General features: G+C 44.6%; 1 protein-coding gene and 1 long non-coding RNA gene across 10 annotated transcripts in view; one reads left to right on the top strand and one right to left on the bottom strand.

Annotated features, from left to right (window-relative positions):
• Positions 1-27303, bottom strand: part of LOC140911185 (uncharacterized) — a 466388-nt gene that overhangs the window by 17292 nt on the left and 421793 nt on the right. For 3 of the 7 annotated variants that reach the window (XR_012158849.1, XR_012158850.1, XR_012158853.1), the window contains exons 1-4: positions 23318-24799; positions 19688-19765; positions 19036-19168; positions 1120-1283 (exon numbers count right to left, since the gene is read on the bottom strand). This is a non-coding gene — a long non-coding RNA (uncharacterized lncRNA). Of the gene's footprint in view, positions 1-1119; positions 1284-19035; positions 19169-19687; positions 19766-23317; positions 24800-24968; positions 25873-27303 lie in introns of those variants that run through there. The other 4 variants (XR_012158855.1, XR_012158852.1, XR_012158851.1 and 1 more) reach the window with 4 other exon arrangements.
• NPR3 (natriuretic peptide receptor 3) overlaps positions 23545-27303 on the top strand; it is a 59566-nt gene continuing 55807 nt past the window's right edge. The window contains exons 1-2 of one of the 3 annotated variants that reach the window (XM_073343685.1): positions 23546-23784; positions 23899-24572. In XM_073343685.1, coding sequence (XP_073199786.1) covers positions 23924-24572 — 649 coding nt within the window. In that variant the 5' untranslated portion in view covers positions 23546-23784; positions 23899-23923. Of the gene's footprint in view, positions 24573-27303 lie in introns of all 3 variants that reach the window. The other 2 variants (XM_073343684.1, XM_073343683.1) reach the window with 2 other exon arrangements.

Raw genomic sequence — 27303 nt, 5'->3', positions numbered from 1 at the left:
AGTCCTGGTCCCCTCAGGATCTAAGCCATCCAGAATGCTGCTAAGATCAACATCTTCTCCCGTTATTCTATGGTATGTCTTGCCCCTTGTTGAATCTCTGCATTGGCTTCCATTCTTCTAAAACTAGTTTAAAACATCTTAACCTTCAGAGCACTTGTGCCTACCTACATATCATACTATCTACTCCTATACCCCTTCTCTTGTCCTTAGCCCCACCTAAGCCTCTCTCTAATCATTCCCCCTCTCATGTCTTTGTAACTTCTCTCTCATTACAACTTTACATATGTCTTGAATAGTTTTTCATTACTACAGGACAAGACTCCTGCCTCACGAAGTTCCTACAAACATACCTATTCTGGGAAGCCTTCAAACTACACTGATCACACCAACCTCTGATTAACTTGGCATTATTGGTTTTGCACTATATTATAGCCAGCTCCCCCCCACCCACGCACAAAAATCAGGGATTACTTTTTTGCATTCTCCATATATAAACTTGCTGTTTGACTTTTTGGCGCTATAGAAATGATAAATAATTAGGAGTCTTAAAGCCTCTCTCTCCTCTCTTTGTAAAGGAGGTCACACCTCCTAAAGACCTGTCTCCTCCCATTTGGTAAGGCTAGTGCTTGAAATCTCACTCAAGAATATTGTTCAGAAGCCATTGTGAAGATCCCTTGATATAATCAGACAATTGTCTTCTGTATGTGGGATTAGCTGACTGGGTCACATCAAATGTTGGCCTCTCTGTTCCAGTATGACACACTTGATCCAGAGGGAGGAAAACAAGGCAAACATATCTTTGGGATGTGGCACAGTCACAAGAAAATCCAGTCTGTCTCACCTACATCAGAGCTGGTGACAAATCCACCAGCAGAAGACCACAGCCCTCTTGCAAGACATACCAGCTATAACATCTTACCCCCACTTCCTTCCACCTAAAAATGTGGTGGCAGGCAATATTTTACTTTCAATATATTTTTTGTTCCAAGAAAAACAATTATAACATGTTTGCCAAAATGCTTCAAGTTAAAAAATTAAAAAACAGAATTGGAAGAAAATTTGTTTATTGGAAAACATCTGTTTATCCTTACAGTAACAAAATGTACAGGAGTTCATTACCTATCAATCCCTGTATTTTTAGAAGGGGTTATTAGTTCTGCACAGGTTTCCATTAGCATACGCTCTAGAGATTCCATAGTAAATAGAGCAACTGTTTCTTTCCATGGCAAATGCAGCAACTATTTCTTTTTAACTTTGTTTTTCTAGTGACCTGAATTGAGGAACTGCAACAAAAAACACAAAGAAATAAAATGTTAAAAATATTCTATACAAATTGTACATCTGTTAAGGCTGCCTGAGGACAAGTTGTTTGATAAATGTCTACTTTTTTCAGACATGGGAATTCTTAAGCAAAGTGGGATGCTTGGTATGTTCATTTGCATGCCAATACCCAGAATGCTCTTCCAGCTCTTAGCTATTTGATATTTGTCTCCAAGCTGTAGGAAGAAAACAAAAGGTTTTGATGAGCTTGTGTTTTGTGGGCACTGAATTCTTTAGTATGGCGTAGGGGTATTATTGTGTACATTAAAGTGGAAACCCTTTTTTTCAGTTGCTAGAGAACTTTTTTTTGTTTTGGTCTTAGACTTGTTCATTGTAACGCAGATGTGATGTAGATAAGGTAAGCAAGAATTGATTGGACACTCCCTGTGTTAGACCCTGCTGAGTTAATCTCAAGTTAATAAATTAGAACTTATTGCAATTTTTATTTTCGAAGTGCTGCACAAAATGTATTTAATTAATCTCCCTCCCCTCTACCCCCACCCACTGAGATAGGCAAGGTGGTAACCTGATGAAGAATAAAGAGCAGGCCTGATCTGCAGATATAATGTCGGTAACTTGGGCAGAATCTAAAAATAGCTCCTGCTGAGAAATAAAAGACTTTTCCCTCTTTTCTAAACAAGCTAACGCCATGCATTCACTTCTGAGAAAACAACTGAAATTTAAATCAATATATCAAGTAGTGACTGAACTTGGGCAGTATCATGTGTATTTTTTTTTGTTTAAATTACTCTTCAAATAAAAGTAAAACCTCTGACTGTCTTTTTCAGATGCCGTTAATGATGAAACACTATATAAAATAATATATTATAGTCCCCACAACAGACTTCTGACTGTGAGGAAACCCCGTAGGCTTCTGCCAGCAACACTTGCATTACTATGAGTGAGCAGCAGCTCAGTAGGCCCTTCCTCTGCATTGTGAATGGAACCCCCATCCACAAGGTGGGGGGCAGCTTAATGAACACCTGGCTCAGCTGAAAAATGTTGACACATAGAGAGCGAAGGCAAAAGGGACCTACAGTCCAACAGCTCTCAACAATGTGGCAACAGCTACTGAGAGAGGAGGAAACATTGGGCAAGGGGAGGGTGTCAGAGTAAGGGAGAGACGTAGCAGCTGCTTCACTCAGAAATGAGGGAGTTAGAGCACAGGGTGAACAAACCCCTTTGAGATGAGAGAGTAAAAGGCATGGAAGACCTTCCAGTGAGGAGACTAAGGGGGCAGAGAAGGCACAACTGGGGAGAGATAATTGAATACAGGGAGCAGCATAGTAAATAAAGGGATTAGTTTATGAGGCTAGATCACAAGACCTAAATAGGTGTAGTTTAGCTAAGGATATGATAGCTTTAAATTACACCAGAGATGTGAACATCAGGAAGGGAGGGGAGTTATTTTAGAGTTGTACACAGGGGTATAACTAGAAGTAATGGGATGGAATTAATAAAAATCAGATTCAGGTGGAAGAAGAAAACTTTTCAGAGTGGCAGGTATGTATATTAGACTCTGGTCTTTTCTCCCAAGAGAAGTGGCAGAAGCCCCATTGCTAAGGGCTTTCAAAACTAGACAGAATACTAAAAAGTACCTCAAAAAGAGCCAGCCGGCAGGCCTAATAGGTCTTTTTCATTCCCAATTTCTCTGATTTTGTTCATTATGCTCCTCCTATGTTATGACCCTTGCACAAGCAGCTAGGCTCCACTTCTGAACCAAAGGAGGCTCAACAGTGGCCTGAAGAGCCCTACACTAAAAGTCATCTCACTAAAATTTCTGAAAATCATTGATTTGCAGTACAGACTCTGGACACTAGAGTGAGCTGGGACTCTAACTCTCCCTAAAAATAAAGAGTTAGTTTTATGTAGATCTAATGTGAGTTAGTGATGAAGGTCATCTACAAAATCCTTTAGACTATGGGCATTTTTACAGAATTTAGTCAAACTCAGCAAATTAACATTTTCCATTGTCTTTATGATGTACAAGCTTATAATGAACATTTTCCATGAGAAAACTCTGAGGCTAAACTATAGACTTGAATGCTGAGTTAGTGGCTTGCTTAGGTAATAAGTTAAATTGCGAGTTAGATTCGAGAGAAGTGCCCTGGAAAGGGAACATATGGTTTCTATTAAATTAGCACTTTATTAAATTGCAAATGGCAGAACTCCTAAAGCACACAATTGTATTTAATTGAATTATTTGAGTAAGCACTTGCTGTTTTGGAGTAAAACCTGTCTTCCTACACCGTACGCTATTTCGTTTCAATTCAAGTACATGAAAGGATATCCATTTCTGTACCTGGATTTATATCTAAAATAAATCATGTGTTGTATTTAGTTAGCAATTAATTTGGTATGTTTCAGTGTAAAGGGAAAAAATGGACTTGCACTTTTTTTTTTTTGCTTCTTTATGAAGTACAATGGCAGCCTTTAAGGAGTTGTTTTAAAGATAGTTCTCTCTTTTACATTGGGAAGAGTCTAATGACCAGAGAACTAGCAAAATGTTGACATCACAAGAGCCAAAAAAAGTGAAAGCTGAGTAACTGAAATAAGATGTTTAGTCAGAATATTTAAAAACCCTTTGTTTTTAATTTGTTAATATCTATTCAGCTTTATTGGCTAATTACGCTCTTGGCAAAAGGTTGCCTAAGACTCAATACCTTTTCCCTGCCGAGCCCTAAGAAGGCCTCTATCAACAACAGGAAATAGAATTGACATTCCTGATAGCGTAACAACGAACTCCCTCCCCCCCCCCACCCCAAAAACCCCCCACACACCAAACCCTTTCAGATCCTCTTTATATATCATAAAGGAGAAAAGAAAAAAAAAGGGGGGGGGGGGACGACACACACAATCCTAACTTCTAAAAAAAATCCTTTACACATCACCTTTACAGACCCAGTCCAATGCTTGAGTGCCTCCTGTGAGTTCCCCAATGTCCATAAACAGTGATGGAGGAAGAAAAATAGTGTCTCCCCACTGAAAGAACAAGGAATGTAGGCCATACTTACAGGTGGGGGACTCTATCTTGGAACGCAGTAACACAGAAGGAGATTTGGGGGTCATGGTGGATAATCAACTGAACTTGAGCTCCCAGTGCAACACTGTGGCCCAAAGGCCTAATGCATTCCTGGGACGCATAAACAGGGAACTCTTGTGTAGAAGAGGTTATTTTGCCTCTATATTTGGCAATGGTGCAACAGCTGCAGGAATACTGTGTCCAGTTCTGGAGCTCACAATTCAAAAAGGATGTTGATAAGCTGGAGAGGGTTCAGAGAAGAGCCACAAGAATGATTCAAGGATTAGAACATATGCCTTATAGTGATTGAGCTCCTTCAGTCTATCTATTTAGCTTAACAAAGAGAAAGTTAAGGGATGATTTGATTATTGTCCATAGTTATCCACATGGGGAACAAATATTTAATAAGGGGCTCTTCACTCTAGTACAGAATGATGTAACATAAGCCAATGGCTGGAGGTTTAAGCTAGACAAATTCAGACTGCAAATAAGTCATAGCTTTTTAATGGTGAGAGTAATTAACCATTGGAACAATTTACCAAGGGTTTTGGTAAAGAGCTATGCTCTTGAAATTATTCTGGGGAAGTTCTGGGCCCTGTGTTATACAGGTCAGACTACATGATCACAATGTCCTTTTTGGCCTTGGAATCTAAAAGGAGAGAAGATTGGCAGTGGTGAGAACAGTGCCCTCTGCTGTTACTTCTACTGCACAGTGTAGAGGGGTACCTATAACTTTACTTCTTCTGAGTACAGGTACCTACTTTGAGGCCTGTAACAGAGTCCACTCACCACTGTGGTTTTCTTTGTGTCAGGTAACTTGACCCCTCCTCCCCCCAGCCAGGTTTCAGTCTTTTAGCCCACCCCTTCTGGAACCACCACTGGGGGCTTGTTCACCTGCACATCTACCAATGTTATATATGCCATCATATGCCAGCAATGCCCCTCTGCCATGTACATTGGCCAAACCGGACAGTCTCTATGCAAAAGAATAAATGGACACAAATCTGACATCGGGAATCACAACATTAAAAAAACGGTAGAACACTTCAACCTCTCTGATCACTCAGTAACAGACTTAAATGTGGCAATTTTGCAACAGAAAAGCTTCAAAAACAGACTCCAAGGAGAAACTGCTGAGCTTGAATTAATATGCAAATTAGATACCATTAACTTGGGTTTGAATAGAGACTGGGAGTGGCTGGGTCATTACGCATATTGAATCTATTTCCCCATATTAAGTATCCTCACACCTTCTTGTCAACTGTCTAAACGGGCTATCTTGATTATCACTACAAAGTTGTTTTTTTCCCCTCCTGCTGATAATAGCTCATCTTAATTAATTAGCCTCTTACAGTTGGTATGGCTACTTCCACCTTTTTATGTTCTCTGTATATCTATCTATCTATGTTCCATTCTATGCATCCGATGAAGTGGGCTGTAGCCCATGAAAGCTTATGCTCAAATAAATTTGTTAGTCTCCAAGGTGCCACAAGTACTCCTGTTCTTTTTGCGGATACAGACTAACACTGACTGCTACTCTGAAACCTGTCATTGTCCAGACTAAAAATTAAAAAAAACTGTCTTTGACAGAAAAAGAACTTCCACCCTCTCGGACTCTTCTTTCGCCACTCTCTCCCCCAGTTATTCAGGGTCTCTCCCAGGCCTCCCTGCTCATTCAGGGGCCAGTAGGATCTATCTAGCTCCCTTCAGTCTCTTCCGTCCAGCCTTTCCCTAGCTGGGCCCTCTCAGTATTTAAACCTGGCTTTTTCCATACAGGTATCACCCAATTCTTCTCAGGTGAGGCCTATCCTGTAATCAGCATTGGCTTAGCTCCAGGTTCTCCAGCTCATGGGGCAAGCCACCCTGTTATAGATAGGGTTGCAAACCTTGTATTTCAAGAAGTAAAGGACTGCTTTCCTAGCACTCCTGCCCCACCCCTCCTCTCAATATTATCATCATCAATAAGTGGCACTCACCTACACTTGCTAGCAGTATTTCTTGCTGCTTTTCACAGCACTTAGCAACTCCCAATCTTGTTGTACAGAGATTAAAAAAAAATAAAAGGACATCCCCTGTAACAAGGGACTCTTGGCAATCCTAGACAGGGCCATTGAATGTTGATCCAGCTAGGACACCATAAGTACATGTGTATCTGACATTATCAGGTCATCTGTTTATAATGATTTTAATAGTGGGACAGGCAAAGTAGAGGTTTATATTTCAATACTGGGCATCACAGTCAGGTCATGAGTGGCCAGAGCTAGTAGTCATAGCCAGAGCCCACAGTCACAAGACAGGAGTCAGCTGGCTCAGAACACCAGGAGGTCAGAAACAGGACACAAACTGGAGATCAAAATCACAAGTCAGGAACCAGAGTCAGGATATCAAGGGGTCAGACTCAGGAGACAAACTGGTGGTCAGAACTACAAATCAGATGCCAGGAAATCAAGCCAGGGGAGCAGGAAGCACAAGGCACACAGTCCAGAACAGAGCAGAACCTAGTTGTTCAGGTAGCTTTCTTTTCCTGCTGCTGGCTTAAGTCAAGGCCAATCAGCTGCTCCAGGACTCCACCAATAGGACTGCAGAAGTGGCATCCAAAACAAGGTTGGGGTTCATGAGTCCCAGGTAAGCAAGCATCAGCAAGCTACCAGATGGAAGGTTGGTGTATAGCTATGTCTGTAAAGCCGGCAGCCCTAGGTTTAAAACATGTGGGTCATGACACGGGGTCTCCTTCAGGGAAATAGCTACTTATGCCAAAGTATAGAGCAGTTTTGTGATGCAGTCAAATGCATAGAATGCCCGACCTTGAAAACCTCTAAGGAAGATTCCACCACCTCCCTAGTGAACCCATTCCAGTGCTTCACCACACTCCTAGTGAATTAGTTTTTCCTAACATCCAACCTAAACCTCCCCCACTGCAACTTGAGACAATTACTCCTTGTTCTGTCATCTGGTACCACTGAGAACAGTCTAGATCCATCCTCTTTGGAACCCCCTTTCAGGTAGTTGAAAGCAGCTATCAAATCCCCCCTCATTCTTCTCTTCTGCAGACTAAATAATCCCAGTTCCCTCAGCCCCTCCTCATAAGTCATGTGTTCCAGCCCCCTAATCATTTTTGTTGCCCTCCGCTGGATGCTTTCCAATTTTTCCACATCCTTCTTATAGTGTGGGGCCCACAACTGGACACAGTACTCCAGATGAGGCCTCACCAATGTCAAATAGAGGGGAATGATCACGTCCCTTGATCTGCTGGCAATGTCCCTACTTATACAGCCCAAAATGCCGTTAGCCTTCTTGGCAACAAGGGGACACTGACTCAGATCCAGCTTCTCGTCCACAATCGATAACATGAAATATGGCCACATGACTCCAGAGGTGATCCCTCCTCCTAACCCAATTCAGCACTGATAATAGAAAACGAGCTCCTTTGTTTCTAAATTTGATCCACAGTGCATAAAACTTTGGCCATTTAAAGAGTGAAAATACTGATCACTAGCTGGCTCCTTATGAGATAATCTCAGAGACAACAATACAGCCAGCACGGTTGTCTGTGCTTCCAAACAAGCTAGCTCTTGCTGCTGGATCTTTTACAGTTTGGCTTTGACTCCACTGACTGTCATGCAAAAGAGAAGTATGCTGGGAGGAGATACCATGGGGAAAATGGTATTGCATACTGTTACATTTTTAGGTAATTAAAATAAGCTTGTTTTCTAAATATTTCTCTGATGGCAGCAAATACTTGGAAAATAAATAAGAAAGAAGCATGGGAGTACTTTTTGTAAAATAGGAAAAATGTTTAGTAATATATTAACTCAAAAACAATGTGTCTGTGACATTCTACTGTTAATTTATGTGTGTTATTCTCTGATGCAGGCTATGGTGTAACCACATGTATCCTGTTCAATAATAATATGAATGATTGCTAGTCTTGTTTATGTTAAAGGCTGGATCTTGTGCCATGCTGTATGTTGTGCTGGTGGCCGAAGAGGGTAGGAAGCTGCTGTTCCTCCCACTCCATATGGGATTTTGCTCTCGTGCTTGAGAATGATAGTAGGGGATGATAGACCCTGCATTGCATGGGCCAGATCCTCAGGAGGGGTAAATCAGCACAACTCAAATGAAGTCAATGGAGCTATGCAGATTTGTGTTAGTTGGCAATCTTGTTTCCAGGGCGGCAGTTTTCTGGCTTGATGCATCTCCGGTTCTCCAGCAGGCTAGCACAACAATGCGTATCCCATTACACAGTGCACTTGCCTGTACAGTTCACTTGCAGGGTGGCAGGACTCTTAGATTAAAAGACATAGCTGACAACTCCTTGCTTCCCTTAGCCGTGTTAACTAAGGCAGGATTTTGTCCTAAGGGTCAGATGGTCATTAATTATTATTATTATTCTGTATTATTGCTCCTAGAGGCCCCAGTTAGCAATCCACATTTTACACACGTATAATTAAAAAACAGCCCCTTTCCCAAAGAGTTTCCAATGTAGAGCATTTGTCAAGTTTCTAGATTTTAGAAGGGATATCTCCATATTTTTCAATGTTTCAGTATCCAAAGCAGGCAAACACTGTTTTCACCCCGATATATACAGTAGAATTTGCTTGTATTGCTCTCTTTGGGAAACATTCTACCTGGTCCTTATAGTCAAATTGATAAGTTACACATGGTAGCAGACACTACATTTCTTTTCAATGGCAATGGTATTAAATACAATTAAATATTTTCAAGAGATGAAACCAACATCCAGGATCCCAACCCACCTGAACTTTGGTGTGATTGAAAGTTGAATTTTGCAAACAGCCCTTATCTTCACAATGAATCAAACACAATCCCAGATCCAAACAACCAAAGTTTGGGATGGGTTCATAACTGGGATCCCAGTTTTGCAGCCCATGTTAACTATTTTCACTGCAAGTGTAAAACCACTTTCACAGGAGAGCGCTGTTTCACTTAAATTCATAATAAACAAAAAGAGCACTGACCTTTGTTTATATTTGGTACTGAAATTATATCTGCATTATATCAGCAACTGGGTTACATAGTAAGTGCACTTTTTGTTTTGTGAATACCTGAGTAATACAAAACTCCATTACCCTTGAATCTTTATCATCCCATTTCTGCTTGTGAGCTGGGTTATGGTCAGTCAATGTCCTTGTCTTTCTATGAAGCTTAAAAGCATTGAACAATTCCAAAATGTTTGTCCACACTGTCTAACTGGCTCTTTGGCACTGATTCAATAGTCTGTAAAATCTTTACCTTACTGCATTATGAAAGCACAGGACTCACATGCCACATTTTCTGTTAGGTTGTTTAGAATGAATGGTGAATCACATTTGTACGGTACAGTTGGCTTTTATCAGCCTCTAATTACCTTTAAAATTGATCTTTATAACTGAAACTCAGCTGGTTCTTTTAATAAGGCCATGTTAACAAACGAGGTCACATTTTCAAGTTGGCAAGAGCCAGCCTGTTGTTTTCCAGGCTGCATATTAAAAAGTAGGTAGTAGTTCCTGCTGGCGAGGATTTTTTTTTTTTTCCTGTGGAGCATATGGAATGCCCCATGGGGAAGAGGTTGCTGGAACATGAGAATTGGCATACTGGATCAGATCGGAGTCCAGCTCCTTGGAATCCTGTCTCTAATAGCGGCCAGCACCAGATGCTTCAGAAGAAGGCATAAGAACACTACAGTAGACAGATATTGCATAGCCTGCTCCCCACATTAGGTTTCATCCTGATCTCTAACAGTCAGAAATTAGTTATAAGCGCTGAAGCATGAGGTTTAATCTCTCTTCTTTTATTATTAAAAGATGAAATACATCCTAGAATACTCAAGTTGCTGACTGAGTCAATATCTGCGCCACTAGCAACTATCTTTAAAAAATCATGGAAGACAGGAGAGATTCCAGAGGGCTGGAAAAGGGAATATAGTGCCAATCTATATATAAAAAAAAGGACAACCAGGGGAATTACATACCACAGCTTAACCTCAGTACCCGGAAAGATAATGATGCAAATAATAAATCAATCAATTTGCAAACACCTAGAAGATAAGAAGGTGATAAATATGGATTTATCAAGAACAAGTCAGGTCAATCCAACCTAATGGCTTTCTTTGACAGGGTAACAAGCTTTGTGGCTGGGGGAAGCAGTAGATGTGGTATATCTTTACTTTAGTAAGGCTTTTGGTAATGTCTAGCATGACCTTCTCATAAACAAACTAGAGAAATACAACTTAGATGGAGCTATTATCAGGTGGGTGCATAACTGGGTGAAAACTGTTCCCAGAAAATGCCGTAGTTATCAGTGGTTCACAGTCAAGCTGGAAGGGCATACTGAGTAGGGTCCCACAGGGATCAGTTCTGGGTCCGGTTCTGTTCAATATCTTCATCAGTGATTTAGATAATGGCAGAGAGAGTACACCTATAACATTTGTGGATGATACCAAGATGGGAGGGGTTGCAAGTGCTTTGGAGGATGGGATTAAAATTCAAAATGATCTAGACAAACTGGAGAAATGGTCTGAAATAAATAAGATGAAATTCAATAATGATAAATGACAAGTACTCCATTTAGGAAGGAGCAATCAGTTGTAAACATACAGATATGGGGAATGACTGCCTAGGAAGGTGTATTGCAGAAAGGGATCTGAGGGTCATAGTGCATCACAAGCTAAATATGAGTCAACAGTGTAATACTGTTGCAAAAAAAGCAAACATTCTGGGATGCATTAGCGGGAGTGTTGTTAAGGAAGATATGAGAAGTAATTCTTCCACTCTACTCCGTGCTGATTAGGCCTCAACTGAAGTATTGTGTCTAGTTCTAGGTGCCACATTTCAGTAAAGATGTGTGTAAAGGGGCGAGGCTGGGGCTCGACCCTCTCTGGGGCGGCAGGGAGCCACACTGGCTCGCTACACACTGTTGACTTTGAGGAATTTGTCCGGCCACCGGAGTCTCCCTCGGCAGCCCTTGTGATAACTGGAATGAGCACCATAGACCCGGGCCCTGAGTCAGAGCAGGGCACCAAATAGTCAGTAGCTCAGGCCCTCAGGAAGGGGCTGAGCAAATGGTCCAGTGGTAACAGGCCCAGGGTCAGGGGCTGAGCAAACAGTTCAAGATTAGGCAGGCCCAGGCCCTGGCTCAGGGCGGGGCAACAAACAGTTAATAGCTCAGACCCTCAGGCAGGGGCTGAGCAACACACCGTGTGTGAAATAGCCCAGGCCTCCAAGGACCTGGAAGAGGGGGAGACTGGCACCCATGAGTTGGGAGGCGGGGGGGACGCAGGCCCTCCCACTCCACTGTATCCCAGCCCGGGGTCCTAGCAGCGGCAAATGGCCCGCTGCTAGGTCAGTGGGGATCTTGACTGCAACACACTGACATGGGCTCTGGCAGAGTTACAGCCAGACTAGAGTCGGCTGTCCCCGGGCTACTTCCTAACTCCCCTCCTTCTGGTACCTGGATCCCGGCGGTGTTCTCCGGGGGGTCCAGCACCATGGGTTCCTTGGGGCAGTGGACAAGCGGCCGGCCTGGTACCTTCTCTGGGTAGCTGGCACAGGGCAGGTCCAGCAACTCCCCTGGATAGTTGGTACAGGTCAGGCCAGTCTTGGTGTGGACCTGGGGCTGCGGGGTTTTTCCAGTTGCGGGCCAGGCTGGCTGCACCCAGCCTCCCCAGCGGCTGGTCCTCTAGTAAGCGCTGAGGGTCCTCCTTTATACTTCCAGGTCGCGCCCTTCTACTTCCAGGTTGCCATCTGTCCCTCTGAGGGGCGGGCTCAGAGCTTCCTGGCTCCGCCCACTCTGGTGTCTGGAGGGGCTCGACCCTCTCCAGGGCGGCGGGGAGCCACACTGCCTCGCTACAATATGGACAAATTGGAGAAAGTCCAGAGAAGAGCAACAAAAATGATTAAAGATCTGGAAAACGTGACCTCTGAGGAAAGATTGAAAAAACTGGGTTTGTTTAGTCTGGAGAATCATAGAATATCAGTGTTGGAAGGGACCTCAGGAGGTCATCTAGTCCAACTCCTGAGGCTGAAAATGATTAGATCTTAGGGGATGGCATTGTTAAGAAAGTTACAGGGCTTGAGGATGCAGGACAGCTCCCTGCTAGGCATTTCTTGGCCTAAGTAATATTCCACCTTTCTAGATAGTGAGTTTGTCTTCTCATTCCGGGCCTCTAGCCCGTAAGCGATGGTATAGTCAAAGAGAGAGAAGAACACTGCCCACCTGACTTGCCTCTGGTTCAGTACTTTGGCCTTGTGTAGATATTCAAGGTCTGTACAGACCTGTACCCGATACCGGGCTGCTTCAGGGTAATGACACCATTCTTCGTAAGCGGCTTTGGTTGCCAGGAGTTCCTTATCCAATTTCTCAAAATTCTGTTCTGTGTGGGTGAGTTTCTGGAGTAGTAGACACATGGGTGTTATAATGATTCCGCACCATATCGCTGAGACACCACTGCTCCTATTGCCATGTTGGACGCATCAGTTTCCACAATAAAGGCCAGCATTGGGTCCAGGTATACCAAGATGGGGGCAGTGGTGAAGGTGAGCTTGAGTCATTCAAGCATATTTTGGGCTTTGTGGGACCAAATGAACCCTGCATTTTTGCAGAGGAGTGTGGTCATGGGCACTATTTGCCCTGAAAAACTGAAATAAAACACTGATAGAAAATGGTAAAGCCTAAGAAGCATTGTAGACTGGGGTACTATGCAGAGCAGCTAACTCTGGTTCAGCCATCGCATAGACTCAACCATAAGAGGCTATTGCACCAGGTTGCAAGTCTATAGGGCAGTTGTAGCCCCGATGTGGGGTAGGATGTCTGCACTCTTTTTCTCAAAAATGGCCATGTACTCTTGGTATTTGACAGGGAAGTAGGGGGACAATCCTGAGGGCAGCCCCATCTGACCCACCATGAGAGCCCAGAGTACCCTTGACGTTGACATTGCCTTATAGTGGAAGGATCTTCCTAGATCTGAAGAACCATTGTCAGCCTTGCACAAGCAGACATGCCAGCAGAATTTGGAGGGGAAGCTGATTTTTTGTTCCTACCAAAAGATATGGGGGTTGTGGAGAACTAGCCGTGAGACACTGAGAATCAGGAGGAAATGCACATAACGGATTGAACCAAACGGCAGTGTCTCTCAGTGTCTTGAGATGGTGATTTCCAGGGGTTCGTCTCTTCTACCACTGGACCTGAGGACACGAAGGGCCCACCTATCCTGTCCAAAAGGTCTGGGGTAGGTTTTGGCTGTGCAGGGATTTGCAGGTCTGAACCATGTTGATATCAATAAAGTTATCAGCAGCACTGAAATCATTAAGGGTCCATAGCACAGGTATTCGAAGGCTCTCGTCCGGAATGCGTAATTGTATCATACTTGAAAGTGTGGTGAGGACCCATGTGGCCCAGGATGCATCCCAGTCAAGATCGGGGAGGTGGGCTGTACCAGGCTATAACCTCTTGGTCACACCCATGCCAGGCCCCTCTACCAGGCCTGAGATTGGTCGTTTCCCTGATCTCTCTGGGCTGGTGTTCTCAAAGGGCAGGCAGCAAGAGCGTGACCTGGCTCAGAGCAAAAAAAACTTAGGTTATTACGCCAGTGTTGCTCCCTGTCCTGGGTGGTCGAATGCCAGCAAGCTAGATTGACCTGCAGGGGTTCAGGGGCCTGTGGATGACAGTGTGGGTTGTGGGTAGGACAGCTGCAACACCCCCTTTTTCTCCTCTTTTCGGTCATGCACCCGTTGTCAATACAAATAACTAAGTCAATTAAGGCATCCAAGCTTGTAGGGATCTCTATTCAGGCCAGTTCATCCTTGATCTCATTCTGGAGCCCACTGAAACTGATAAAGCAGGGCCACCTCATTCCATTCCACATCAACTGCAAGCCATCAAAACCAAACGGTGTATGGTAGCCGGGCCCTGTCCTTGTCAGAGCTTCCGTACAGTGGCTTCAGCTGAGTGGGTGTCGTCAAGATTGTCGAGAACACTTGGAGGAAAGTGCTCCAGTCTGGAAGCACCAGCCTGTTTCATTCTAATTAGGGGGAGGGTCACCAACTCCCAGTATGCGTGCCCAGTTTCAGCCTGCCCCTTCCTACCCCATCTGCTAGTGCCAGCCTCCCTGCCCAATCAGTCCCAGCTTCTCTCCTTTCCTCCAGTCCCAATCTCACTAGACTTCTTGTCTCATTCTACTACTTTCCCTCTCCCTGGTCCAGCTTTTGTTCCCTCTGCATTTGATTCAGACAGCTTCCTCCTCCATACTGCCTGGTTGCCGGCAGTGGGGGGTCATCCTAGTGCCTGGCCTGAAAGAGTTGGGAGCAGCCATTACAGGGAAAGTCTGGCTTTACCTCTGTAGTCCTGGAGACCCTGCTCCAAAGCTTGGGGGCACTAAAGCTGTTCAAAGAAAAGGGTGCTGGAATTTTTTAACATGGGAAAACAACATATTTTTCCCTAGTCTCACTCTTGGACATGGCTGAATCATTCTGGTTGAAAATTTCAAAATAATTCAGCTTACAGTAGCCACCAGGCAAGGAAAATTTCAGCCCAAATGGTTAAAATTTAGCTAAGTTATAGGCAACTGAATACTGGGTCTTATAATGAGACGTTTTCGGGCAACCTTAATAATAGGCAGTGCTACCAACCCACCTATAATACCTCAGATATCGAATGATTGTCACTGCAGTATCTACTGAAGTCAGGACTACAGTCTGTAGAGAAAACTAGTACCTTCTTTAACCTCCATGTGTTTGGAAATGAAAGGCAAAGACGTGGCAAAGGCACAGCAGCAGCTGAAGACATGCCTTGACTACAGAAATACAGGTGATAATTTTCCCTATGAATATTAGGCATCGGAAGGGTAGCAACATACGCAAAAATCCTTGACATGCTTTGTAATATTCCTCTAGGTGATTATTTCCACTTGGAAGAGGTGGTACTACTAAAGAGGAATGAACTTCAAATGAAAAAATAATTATATGTACACGTTTTTCTACTTTGAATCATTAAAAAAGATGCTTTGGCTCATCCCTGTTAGGATTTACAGTCTTCCTTCAGGCAGTTAATAAGTCTTAGCTTTCCTGAAGCTGGTGATAAATGACTAGAAACTGAAAATGCTATAAACAAAATTTGACAATTTTAGTATCATCATAAAAATGAAAAACTATTCCTCCATGTTTTCCTAGTGACATTTGAGTAAGGTAGATAGAGTTTAACGTTCATGCAGGATACAATATAAACTGGAAAAGGACCAAGAAATATAATTCAGACATATGGTCCTGATGGAATACTACTGCACAATAACGTTATTCTCAAAACTTCAGCAACCACAAATGATCGATAGCATATTTTCAGGATTCTCTAATAAGATATACTGGGCCAGACTTATCCCTGCCATAATTCCATTGAGTAAAAAGGGAAGGAGAGAAAAGGCCCGTTACCCTATCGAGGAAAGGCTAATGAGGAATCCCTAGTTCCAGGACTGGTTACTGCTGCTCCCAGCAGACAGTGAAAAGGAGCCAGGCATGCTGTAGGTATTCCCTGATGGAAATAAAGATATGGATCCAGATCCCTAGCTACAAATGCAGAGGGCACATAACAAAGGAGGGGGCATGCACAGGTTGCTTTAAGAAACATTTGCTCTACTGTAAATTGGAGCAGTCTTCATGCTGCTTTAAGTTGTACTGGCTGCCTGGAACAGTCAGAAACAAGTGCACCAGTTAATGGCTCCTTTCCCCAGCCACATCCCCTAACTGACAGTCTGGAACTGAAGTCAAAGGGAGTTTTGTCATTTACTTCAATAGCAGCAGGTGTCATAGACTTAAAGGCCAGAAGGGACCACCATGATCTAGTTGCTGGAAGCTGGCTGGCTGGTCTAGTTGCTAGATGCTCAGTCTTATAAAAAAGTTAGGTTTTTTTGCCCCCCACTGCTCCTCTTGGAAGGCTGTTCTAGAACTTCACTTCTCTGGTGGTTAGGAACCTTCATCTAATTTCAAGTCTAAACTTATTGATAGCCTGTTTGAATCCATTTGTTCTTGTGACAACATTAGGCCTTAACTTAAATAACTCTTCTCCCTCCCTAGTGTTTATCCTTCTGATGTATTTATAGAATCATAGAAGATTAGGGTTGGAGGAGACCTCAGGAGGTCATCTAGTCCAACCCCCTGCTCAAAGCAGGACCAACATCAACTAAATCATCCCACCCAGGGCTTTGTCAAGCCGGGCCTTAAAAACCTTGAAGGATGGAGATTCCACCACCTCCCTAGGTAACCTATTCCAGTGCTTCACCACCCTCCTAGTGAATTAGTTTTTCCTCATATCCAACCTAAACCTCCTCAACTGCAACTTGAGCCCATTGCTCCTTGTTCTGTTATCTGCCACCACTGAGAACAGCCTAGTTCCATTCTCTTTGGACCTCCCCTTCAGGTAGTTGAAATCTTCTATCAAATCCCCCCTCACTCTTCTCTTCTGCAGACTAAATAAGCCCAGTTCCCTCAGCCTCTCCACATAAGTCATGTGCCCCGGACCCCTAATCATTTTCGTTGCCCTCCGCTGGACTCTCTCCAATTTGTCCTCATCCTTTCTGTAGTGGAGGGCCCAAAACTGCATGCAGTACTCCAGATGTAGCCTCACCAGTGCCAAATAGAGGGGAATAATCACTTCCCCCGATCTGCTGGCAATGCTTCTACTAATGCAGCCCAATATGCCATTAGCCTTGTTGGCAACAAGGGCACACGGTTGACTCATATCCAGCTTCTCGTCCACTGTAATCCCCAGGTCCTTTTCTGCAGAACTGCTCCTTAGCCAGTCAGTCCCCAGCCTGTAGCAGTGCATGGGATTCTTCCGTTCTAAGTGCAGGACTTTGCACTTGTCCTTCTTGAACCTCATCAAATGTTTTTTGGCCGAATCCTCCAATTTGTCTAGGTAACTCTGGACCCTATCCCTACCCTACAGCATATCTAACTCTCCCCGCAGCTTAGTGTCATCCGTGAACTTGCTGAAGGTACAATATATCCCATCATCCAGATCATTAATGAAGATATTGAACAAAACTGGCCCCAGGACCGACCCATGGGGCACTCCGCTTGATACCAGCCAACAACTAGACATTGAGTCGTTGATCACTACCCGTTGAGCCCAACAAGCTAGCCAGCTTTTTATCCACCCTATAGTCCATTCATACAATCCATACTTCTTTAACTTGCTGGCATGAATACTGTGGGAGATCCTATCAAAAGCTTTGCTAAACTCAAGATATATCACGTCCACCGCTTTCCCCATATCCACAGAGCCAGTTATTTCATCACAGAAGGCAATCAGCCTTTGTCAGGCATGACTTTCCCTTGGTGAATCCATGCTGACCTTTTCTGATCACCTTCCTCTACTCCAAGTGCTTCAAAATGGATTGCTTGAGGACCTGCTCTGTGATTTTTCCAGGGACTAGGGTGAGACTGATCAGTCTGTAGTTCCATGGATTCTCCTTCCCTTTTTTAAAGATGGGCACTATATTTGCCTTTTTCCAATCGTCCGGGACCTCCCCTATTGCCATGAGTTTTCAAAGATAATGGCCAATGGCTCCGCAATCACATCAGCCAATTCTCTTACCACCCTCAAATGCATTAATTCTGGCCCCATGGACTTGTGCATGTCAAGCTTTTCTAAATAGTCCTTAACCTGTTCTTTCACCACTGAGGGCTGCTCACCTCCTCCCCATACTGAGCTGCCCAGTGCAGCAGTCTGGGAGCTGACCTTGTCTGTGAAGACTGAGGCGAAAAAAGCATTGAGTACTTCAGCTTTTTCCACATTGTCTGTCACTAGGTTGCCTCCCCCATTCAGTAAGGGTCCCACACTTTCCCTAACCTTCTTCTTGTTGCTAACATACCTGTAGAAACCCTTCTTGTTACCCATCACATCCCGTGCTAGCTGCAACTCCAATTGTGCTTTGGCCTTCATGATTACACTCCTGCATGTTCGAGCAATATTTTTATAGAGAACAATCATATCTCCTCCCTGCCCAGCCTTCGTTTGGTTAGGCTAAACTAGCCAAGCTGCTTAAGTCTCCTCTTGTAAGGTAGGTCTCCAGTCCTCTGATCATCCTAGTAGCCTTCTCTGCACCTGTTCCAGTTTGAATTCATCTTTCTTAAATATGGGAGACCAGAACTGCACACAGTATTCCAGATGAGGTCTCAACAATGACTTATATAATGGTACTAACACTTCTGTATCTCTCCTGGAAACGTCTCGCCTGATGCATCCTAGGATTGCATTTTAATGGTCTCATCATTTTCACTGGCAGCTCATAGTCATCCTGTGATCAACCACTATACCCAGGTCTTTCTCCTCCTCTGCTGATTCCAACTGATATGTCCCCAGCTTATAGCAAAAATTCTTATGGTTAGTCCCTAAATGCACTACCTTGCACTTTGCACTGCTAAATTTCATCCCAATTATATTTCCCAATTATATTTCATCCCAGTCTTAGAACTCTAAGCAACTACCCAACTTTGTTTAATTTCAGGAAATCAATACATTTTCCTACACCAGATATATTAGAAATGAGTCCTGTATCAGTTTTCTAACATGAGACCAGATGCCTTTTAATTTGGCACAGTCCTGGAAGATCTGAAGATGATTCTCTACACCATGGCATCTGCTCCAGCTATGTCTCTTGTTTTACAACACTTGTGCAAAAATATCTAATAATAATTTCTCACTGTTATTCTCTCCACGAAGGGGAACTTGTACTGTTCAGAGTAGTTAGCCTTATATTCTTCCAATCCTCTGGAGACATTTGCTGGTTTATTTTTTCCGCACCTTCACTCACTTTGTCAATATTACCTTGTATTTCTGTAGAAAAGAGTGCATCTGGGGTTTGATATACATACAGATATTTAAATCATTATACATATTTAACTTGCTCCAGAGGAGAATGCCTGGGACAAAATATTTGCTCTTGACACTTCAGAAACTGCTGAAATAGAAGCTCTGAAAATACCAAATAGACTTGTTCAGTGGTTCTCTCAACCTTCTCCATACTGTAAAAGGATGCCCTTTTACACATCCCTGGAAGCCCTCTCCCATGTAGCTGGGACTACCCCACCCCCATTTAGCAAATAAGGGAGTAACCCCTGACACCTGTTTCTGACCTCCCAGCTGAGAACTCATGACTTAAATGGACATAGAGGAGGAAAGTTACATAGGAGAGGAAGGGTAATCTTGAGGTTAAGGCACAGCACTGGGGGGAAGAAGATCAAAGTTCTTTCCCATGTTCTATCTCAGGCCTTTGTGTGACCACGGTCAAGCCACTTAACCTTTCTGTGCCTCTGTTTCCCCATCTGTAAAATGGAAATAATTATATTTACTTACCTTTCTAACAGGGTTGTTGTGTTGTGAGACTTAATTTGTTAATCTGTCAGGCACTTGGAGATATGCAGATAGAAATCCCTGTAGAACCACAAAGTATTATTAATTATTATTATTATTCATCTACATTTTCTAATATATCCTCTTTGGCACTCAAGTACACCATTCACTGTTGGTGAATTTCCATCCTGTATTTCAATAACAAAAGAAAAAAAACATGCAAGAAGATCTTATATTAATTTGTTTCATTTAATTTTCTGGTATGAGTTTTGTCCCTCATGAGATTTTACGTTGCAGTATCTTCATTTAAAATCTTTGTTGCATTTTACTTAACATAAATATACAAAAATATGAAAAGATATACCAAGATATATAATGAACCAATAACACATCCATAAGGGACAATATTAAAATAAAATAAAATAAAAACTGTATAGGAAAACAGGGAACGAATTTAAAAATCCAAAAAGTAGGAATTTATTTGCACTGCAGACAATATTAAGTTCTTTCATCTTTTCAACCTCTAGAGGGAACTATGTTTTCAGCAAACCCTCCCCCAATAAGAATTTTCTTAATCGAGAGCAGGCTTCACAAACTGTTCTTAATGTTAGCTGGACCTTAATTTAGGAATAAAGCCTTCCAGAATCAAAAGCACAATTCACTGTAATACTTTGAGTTGGAACAGTGATTCTAATCTTGATTTGTATGCATGCTATTCTGGGAGGAAAATACTGTTTCCATAATGACCTTAATCCTAAAGGGCCAGATTCCGAAATCCTCACTCTTATTGTAGCCAACAGACATTTTGCCTGACAAAAGATTCAGGACTGTAGGAGTTGGTCCTATTAAAAAACATGTATGTAGTTGAAAGAACTAATGTCTGCTCACTGGAAAACAATTAGATTTACAGCCCTGGAAAATGTTTGCAGCCGTACTGTATTTGTACTCATGACAAGGTAGATTAAGTGACAGATGTAATTTGGATCAACAATAAATTGTTACACATAAGCTTTTGACTCCAAAAGATCCTGGTGCTCTAAGGGCCTGATCCAGAAATGTTTACTAAAGGCAGACTCCCACTAGCTGGAATGGCAGTGTTCATGTGCATAAGGGTTGCATGTTGGGGCCTAAATCCAAGTCTGTATCTATGTCTGAAAACTGGCCTTCAAACCTCATATTTTCCAGTCTTCTTTTTTCATCACTTTTGTCCTGTATGCTGAGTAGTACGTTATTCCCTGAGGAGTAGTCAAAATGAATAAGGATGGCAGACTTGTGATTTGTTTGCTTATCTCTTCCATATTGATACAATTCATGCTATTTGAAATAAGATGGTTCTCAGACAAAATGCAGCACACACAAATGAAAAAGACAGATACATTTTGAAAAACAAAATCGAAGAGATGTTGCCAGGTTGCAGTGTCATAAACAGACATATAGGGTCAACGGAAAACAGTGGCTGGAAAGGCAACATACAAAATGATCTTCAGCAGGATGGATGTATATGTAAACTTTAAAATCATTCTGAAACCAAATTAATCAATCAAATAATATTACTTTAAATGCACATTTTTCAGGCAAGTTACTTGTCTTTGAATTTCTATATCTTATTTTTTGACTGATTGCCATTAGATAAATATTCCAGGAAAATATTCTTGTGAATTTTTGATTAGTTGATTAGTTTTGATTAGAAAGAAAATAGGGTTATTGGGCCTTTTAAATTCTATTACTTAGTTTAATTGCATTAAAAGCATGTGCAGTTTCATCTTGTGTTTAATTCAGACTTCATGTGCTCTTAAAGATGAACAGCTGGGTTCCACTTGGAACCAAAGTCTCCAATTTACACTCTGTACAGTAAAGGCAGAAACAATTTGTTTATATACATTGCCCTGACAGTGACCTCAACCCTGAGTTAAACAGACCCCTTCTGTAAGGTGAGAAGCACTTCACTCACCCTACCAGTTCAACCTTGGGCCTCTCATTATAAGCATAAAATGTCAAACTGTGCAGGATTACTGTGTGTGTGCAGACGTGGACCATTGACCATTATGGAACATGCAGAATCCACAGAGATTTCACAGTTGCAAATAATGAATGCAGTTAGTCCCCCTCTGCATTCTCCTTGTATCCTCCTTCACTATATCATTTTTAACTCTTTTCAATATGTAATGTTGAGTATAGTTTCTTATTCAGAAAATGATCATCCATTTTCAAGTGGCATTTCCAAAAATTCAGAAGTTATAGTTGCTTTGTTAGCAATACATATAAAAACAAGTGCTTTTTTTTTTTTTACCATGGCAACAGCTAAGTAAATTAGTCAGAGAGTGGTGCCCAGATTACTTAACAAGTGAATTTTTCACACCAAAACAATGTTAAACAAACACAATTCTCCGAATACAAGGTCTTTCAAATGAAATAATATAACTGAAAAATGAGTTTTGTTTTGCTTTTAATTACACACTTTATTTACTGGGGCACACTAAGTCTTCTGCAGAATTAAATTGTGCCTTTTAAGCCCAGCCTGTAATGAGGGGCAGTGCGGAGTTGCTCTGTTCTAGGGGCCACACCAGAGTGGCACAATGTATCCCAGAGCTCCCTAGTTGCATGGGGGGATTGGGAGCATTTAATATACTACTGTACGTACCCTTAAAGGAGGCAATATGCTTCTCGCATGCTGCCGATCAGGTCTGCTGGACAGTTTATGTGGGGCACAGCCAAAGTCCTACCTACTCCCTGGAAGTATCCTCTGGGCATCACTGAGTGCTAGTTATACCCCTCCCCATGGAGGCTGTGCAAACTAGAAGAGTTTCTTACCCCACCTCCTGCCCCCAGCCACAGAACAAGCAGGGGCACAGATTCTGCTAGCTTTACCCACATTGGTAGTCCACTGCTTTCCATGAGCCTGCCTGAGGAGTAAGGTACTCCTCCACCCGGTAAGAAATCCGGGGCTTATGCTTTGAGTCCATCACCCATTCAGGCTGAGTTGTACATTACACCAGGCGTTGTTCCATTCATGCTCGTGCACTAAGGTACCACTCAGCCGGAGTCCATGTGGCACACCTGACGCAGTAACAACCTGCCAAGGAGAATACTGCCGGACTGTCTGGGATTCTGCATGGGAGGGAGCTACTGTGTCCTCTCCCTTCCCGTTCCTAGGCTGATACTAGCATGCGCGCTACCTTCCACTGCTGTAGAATAGCGGCGCGGGGCTTTTACCCGGAGGGGAGCCAGGAACGCTCCCCTTTCAGCAGGGGCAGCAGCATTAAAGGGGCGCCTCACCCGCTGTTGCAATGAAAGGGCCATTTCAAGTAGGGGTGGGGGAATTCATTCATTCGGAGGGCGGCTCCCAATCCTGCAAGCAGGGCTTTTAAAACACGGCGCTTTAGCTCCGGGACACGAGGGGTCTCGTGCGCTGCCCTAGGTCGCTCCGCATCCAGAGTTACAGCAGGACGAGTCAGCTCGCTGCATCTCCAGGTCCTGATTTTAAACGGGTCTTTTGCACGCCCTGCTAGGACACGTGCACGGTGGGAAAAGAAACAATCGCATCGAGGGGATTTTCAAAGTCCGGATTGCAAGGGTGAGCGCGACTTCTCAGGCAAGCAGCAGCCGAGCGGGGTCTTTTTATTTCCTACCCACCTCTCCCCTTGCTCCAGGTTTGCAGTGCCCTTTGCAGCCATTGCTCATCAGAGCGCCCCTGGGCGAGATGTGGGTTGGTTACAGGAAGAGGGGCGGCGGGGTGGGGGGCCCGGGATTTTGTTTGGGGGGGGGAAGGGGGCGGAGGGGCGGATCAGCCCTGCAGGAATGTTAATGAACGACTCCTCCCCAAACACAAACCCGGCCTCGCAGCGCCATGTGTGGCAACAGGCGCGTTGGCTCCCACACTATTTAAACAGAGGGCTATAGACCAGCGAGGATCCATAAGATCAGCCAGGAGGCAGAGCGTGGGGGAGGAAGATGCCCCACAAATAACAAGTTGCTGGGACAGTTAGTTAACCTGCCAAACACCCTAAAAAATCAGCCACCCAACAACCGAGAGAAAACCAGCAGCTCCTTCTAACCCCACGGGCTACTGATCTCTGTATTAAAGTGTGCAGGGGGAGGAGGTTGGTAGCACTTTCTTGTTCTGTGCAGGGCACCCAGGGGGACTCGGAGACAGCGGCGAGAGGGGGGAGGGAGCTCACTGCTATTGAAACAATGCCATCCTTCTTCTTACTTAGCGTCCCCTGCATCCTGGTGGCTTGGATGCTCCTGGCAAGCAGCACCAGCAGCAGCCCCAACGAGGAGAAGCTGGTCACGGTCCTGGTGCTGCTGCCCAAGGACAACTCTTACCTGTTCTCCCTGGCCAGGGTCAAGCCCGCCATCGAGTACGCCGTGCGGAGCCTGCAGGAGAACGGGACTTGCCTGCCGGGCTACCGCTTCGAGCTCATCTACGAGGACTCCGAGTGTGGCAACCGGGCGCTCTTCAGCCTGGTGGACCTGGTGGCCCTGAAGCAGCAGAAACCGGACCTGCTGCTGGGGCCCGTCTGCGAGTACGCGGCTGCCCCGGTGGCCCGGCTGGCCTCCCACTGGAACCTGCCCATGATCTCGGCTGGGGCGCTGGCCACCGGCTTCAGCACCCGGACGGGCGAGTTCTCGCACCTGACCCGGGTCTCGCCCGCCTACTCCAAGATGGGCGAGATGTTCCTGGCCCTGTTCCGGCACCACAAGTGGAGCCGGGCCACCCTCCTCTACAGCGACAACAACCAGGAGCGCAACTGCTACTTCACCATGGAGGGGGTGCATGTGGTCTTCCAGGAGGAGGCGTTCCCCATGGCCGTGCACAGCTTCGACGAGAGCGGCCGGTACTTGGACCTGGACGAGATCGTGCGCGCCATCCAGGCTGGGGAGCGAGGTGAGTGAGCCCGGGGCAGCACGGGCACCCGCAGGGGGGAATCCCCCCGCCCCCTTGCCCCGATCTCACCCCGCCATCTCCACTGGAGCCGGGCACCCGCCCGAACCTCCCCTTCCCCCCTGGCTGGAGCAGCTTCGCCCCGAACATCCCACCCCAGCCAGGGCTGTAGCTCCGCTGCTCCCCTCTGCGTCCATCGTCTCCCTCCAGTGCCTCCGGGAGGAGCTTTGTCCAAACCAGCCCCCCGCCCCCCCTTCTCCGCTGAAGGAGCCTTGGCCAAACCATCGCCCACCGGTGGAGTTTAGTTAAATCGCCGCAATCCCCCTCCACTCCAACGATGCACCCGCCGTAAAAATCTGGCCCAGGCGCACCCTGCCCAGAGCCCGGGGCCAGTCTCACCGGCAGCGCCTCGCGGGTGGAGGAGAGACGTAGTGCAAAGCCCCCTCCTGTGGCCGTGCGGAGGAGCCGTGGCTCAGCCGCCCTGCAGCCAGCCCCGAGCGGGTGGGAGACGCTGGCAGGTCGGCGTCTGCAGAGCAGCACCGCGCACTGGCGCCGATGGCTGCGCAAGGCGACAGAGAGTGGAGCAGATTTCCACGGGCGGTCAGTCATCCCCATAACGATCTACAGCAATGGGACCATAAGCCTCCCCCTTTAAAGCAAAGACACAACATTGTTTTTCAAAGCTGGTGAACGTCTGATAAAGCCCTGGCTGCGTGCGGGGACTGGGGAGGGTCTTCAAATCCCCTGTGTGGAAAGTCCTTGCAATAGGCTTACTATGCCCTGATGCCACAGCGGTTTATTCCCACGATGACTGCATGTAAACGGGAAACATTAGGGGGATGGATTCCTAGCGTGCAAAACATGACGCTCAGCATTCAGTCCTTCCAGCCAGTGGTTTGTTGAACGCATTCACAGTCCCATTGAGTAATGCCGTCTCCCTATACGCTGTGCTCCCGAGTGCTCGCCAGCTTCCTTAGCTGGGAATCAGGGTGTTTTTCCCCCATGCACTCGCTCTAGTGCTATGCACCTGAGATGGAGGGCGTAGGTGCAACGTGTTGCCAGACGCAGCCGGCAGCTTGTCTGATCAGTAAGGCAGCTAGTGAAAAATAGCCATTAATTGTAGCTGCATTCAACTGGGGCGACATTGATCATCCGTCTGAAAGTAAAGCGAATTCATCGCGGAAGTAACATGGTGAAATGCATGTGGGTTGCTAAAGCAGATTTGCCTAGCAAGGCTCGGAAGCAGAGTAATCTGAAATCCACTGCGGTAGGCGCAAGAAATGATAAATAAACATGACTGTGAAAATGCACAGGATGAGATAAAAACCTTTGGTCCAGAACGATGTAACCCTTCAGGCACTGGTTAGCTGTTTATCGCCTGTTGAAGCTAAATCCTCGAGTATCTTTTCTTCAGCTAGCTCTTTGCATGTTTTGCATGCTGCATGCATTTTCTGTTTTAGAGAGGGTATTAATTATGTTTCCGCAGGTATATAATAGCAAACAACATGCCAGATTCTTTTTTCTAGCTCTTCCCCTAAAACGTGACACAAATGCATCCCATGAAGTGAGCTGTAGCTCACGAAAGCTTACGCTCAAATAAATTGGTTAGTCTCTAAGGTGCCACAAGTCCTCCTTTTCTTTTTGCGAATACAGACTAACACGGCTGCTACTCTGAAACCTGACATTAAAAATGTGTTACTTAGTTGTGCATAGAGATAAGTAGGAGATTTTCTAGGCTATGTTGTTGTGTATACTGTGCTGCAAGTATTTCATGCTCTGTGCTTTCACGTGGCCACTCAGTATCGGCAGGGTAGATCTTTTGTGTCGTTTCCTGTTTTTATTCAGATCTGAAGGTTTTCTCCGTTCAGGTCACACACTGATGGCTTTTAGGCTTTTAGTTCAGCACTGCGGTAGCTATCAAAGGAGCCAGTTATGCAAGTGGTGGGGGTGGGATATAAACTGCAGAAGCTTCACACTGGCTCTGCTGTGTTACTCATTGCATATGTATGTCATCTGTTATGCAGAGACATCTCAAAGGGCAGATTTCACTGTTGGTCTGGGGCACTTAAAGACTCGCTGACTAATTCTGATTATGGATCTCTCTCTCCAACACACACACACTAATGCAAGAGTAAAAGAAACATGGAATGCTTGAATGGTGTGTTTGAGTATGAAAATTACCTGTGGTTTCTGAGTAACCAGCTTAGAACTTGTAGGGAACTCTCCCTGAAATAATTAATATGGACATATAGTTCCTTGAAGAATACTTGTGGCACCTTAGAGACTAACAAATTTATTTGAGCATTAGCTTTTGGGAGCTACAGCATGCATCCGATGAAGTGAGCTGTAGCTCCTGAAAGCTTATGCTCAAATAAATTTGTTAGTCTCTAAGGTGCCACAAGTCCTCCTTTTCTTTTTGCAAATACAGACTAACAAGGCTGCTATGCTGAAAAAAGTTCCTTTAGGGTTATACTTAAATATTAAAATATATTGAGTCTTGCTGGACCAAATTCAGCCTGGTGTAAGGAGGTGCATCTGAGCTGTATGGTATTTTGGCTGATCATCCTCATTAGCAGGGATTAATGCAGCTAAGGGTAGTTAATACCCTGGTGGTATTGGGAGGGCACTTGAAAGGGGTAATATTTTTCCCAGCTGACTGTCACATGTTGAAAAGTTTGGGCATGATTCTGTTCCCAGTGAACCCACTGACTTAGAGGAGAGCAGGACCAGCACC

This window comes from Lepidochelys kempii, chromosome 5, assembly GCF_965140265.1.
Source record: "Lepidochelys kempii isolate rLepKem1 chromosome 5, rLepKem1.hap2, whole genome shotgun sequence".
Taxonomy (NCBI): Eukaryota; Metazoa; Chordata; order Testudines; family Cheloniidae; genus Lepidochelys; species Lepidochelys kempii.
Note: the sequence above shows the minus strand (reverse complement) of the source record. Positions and strands in the feature narration are given on the sequence as shown.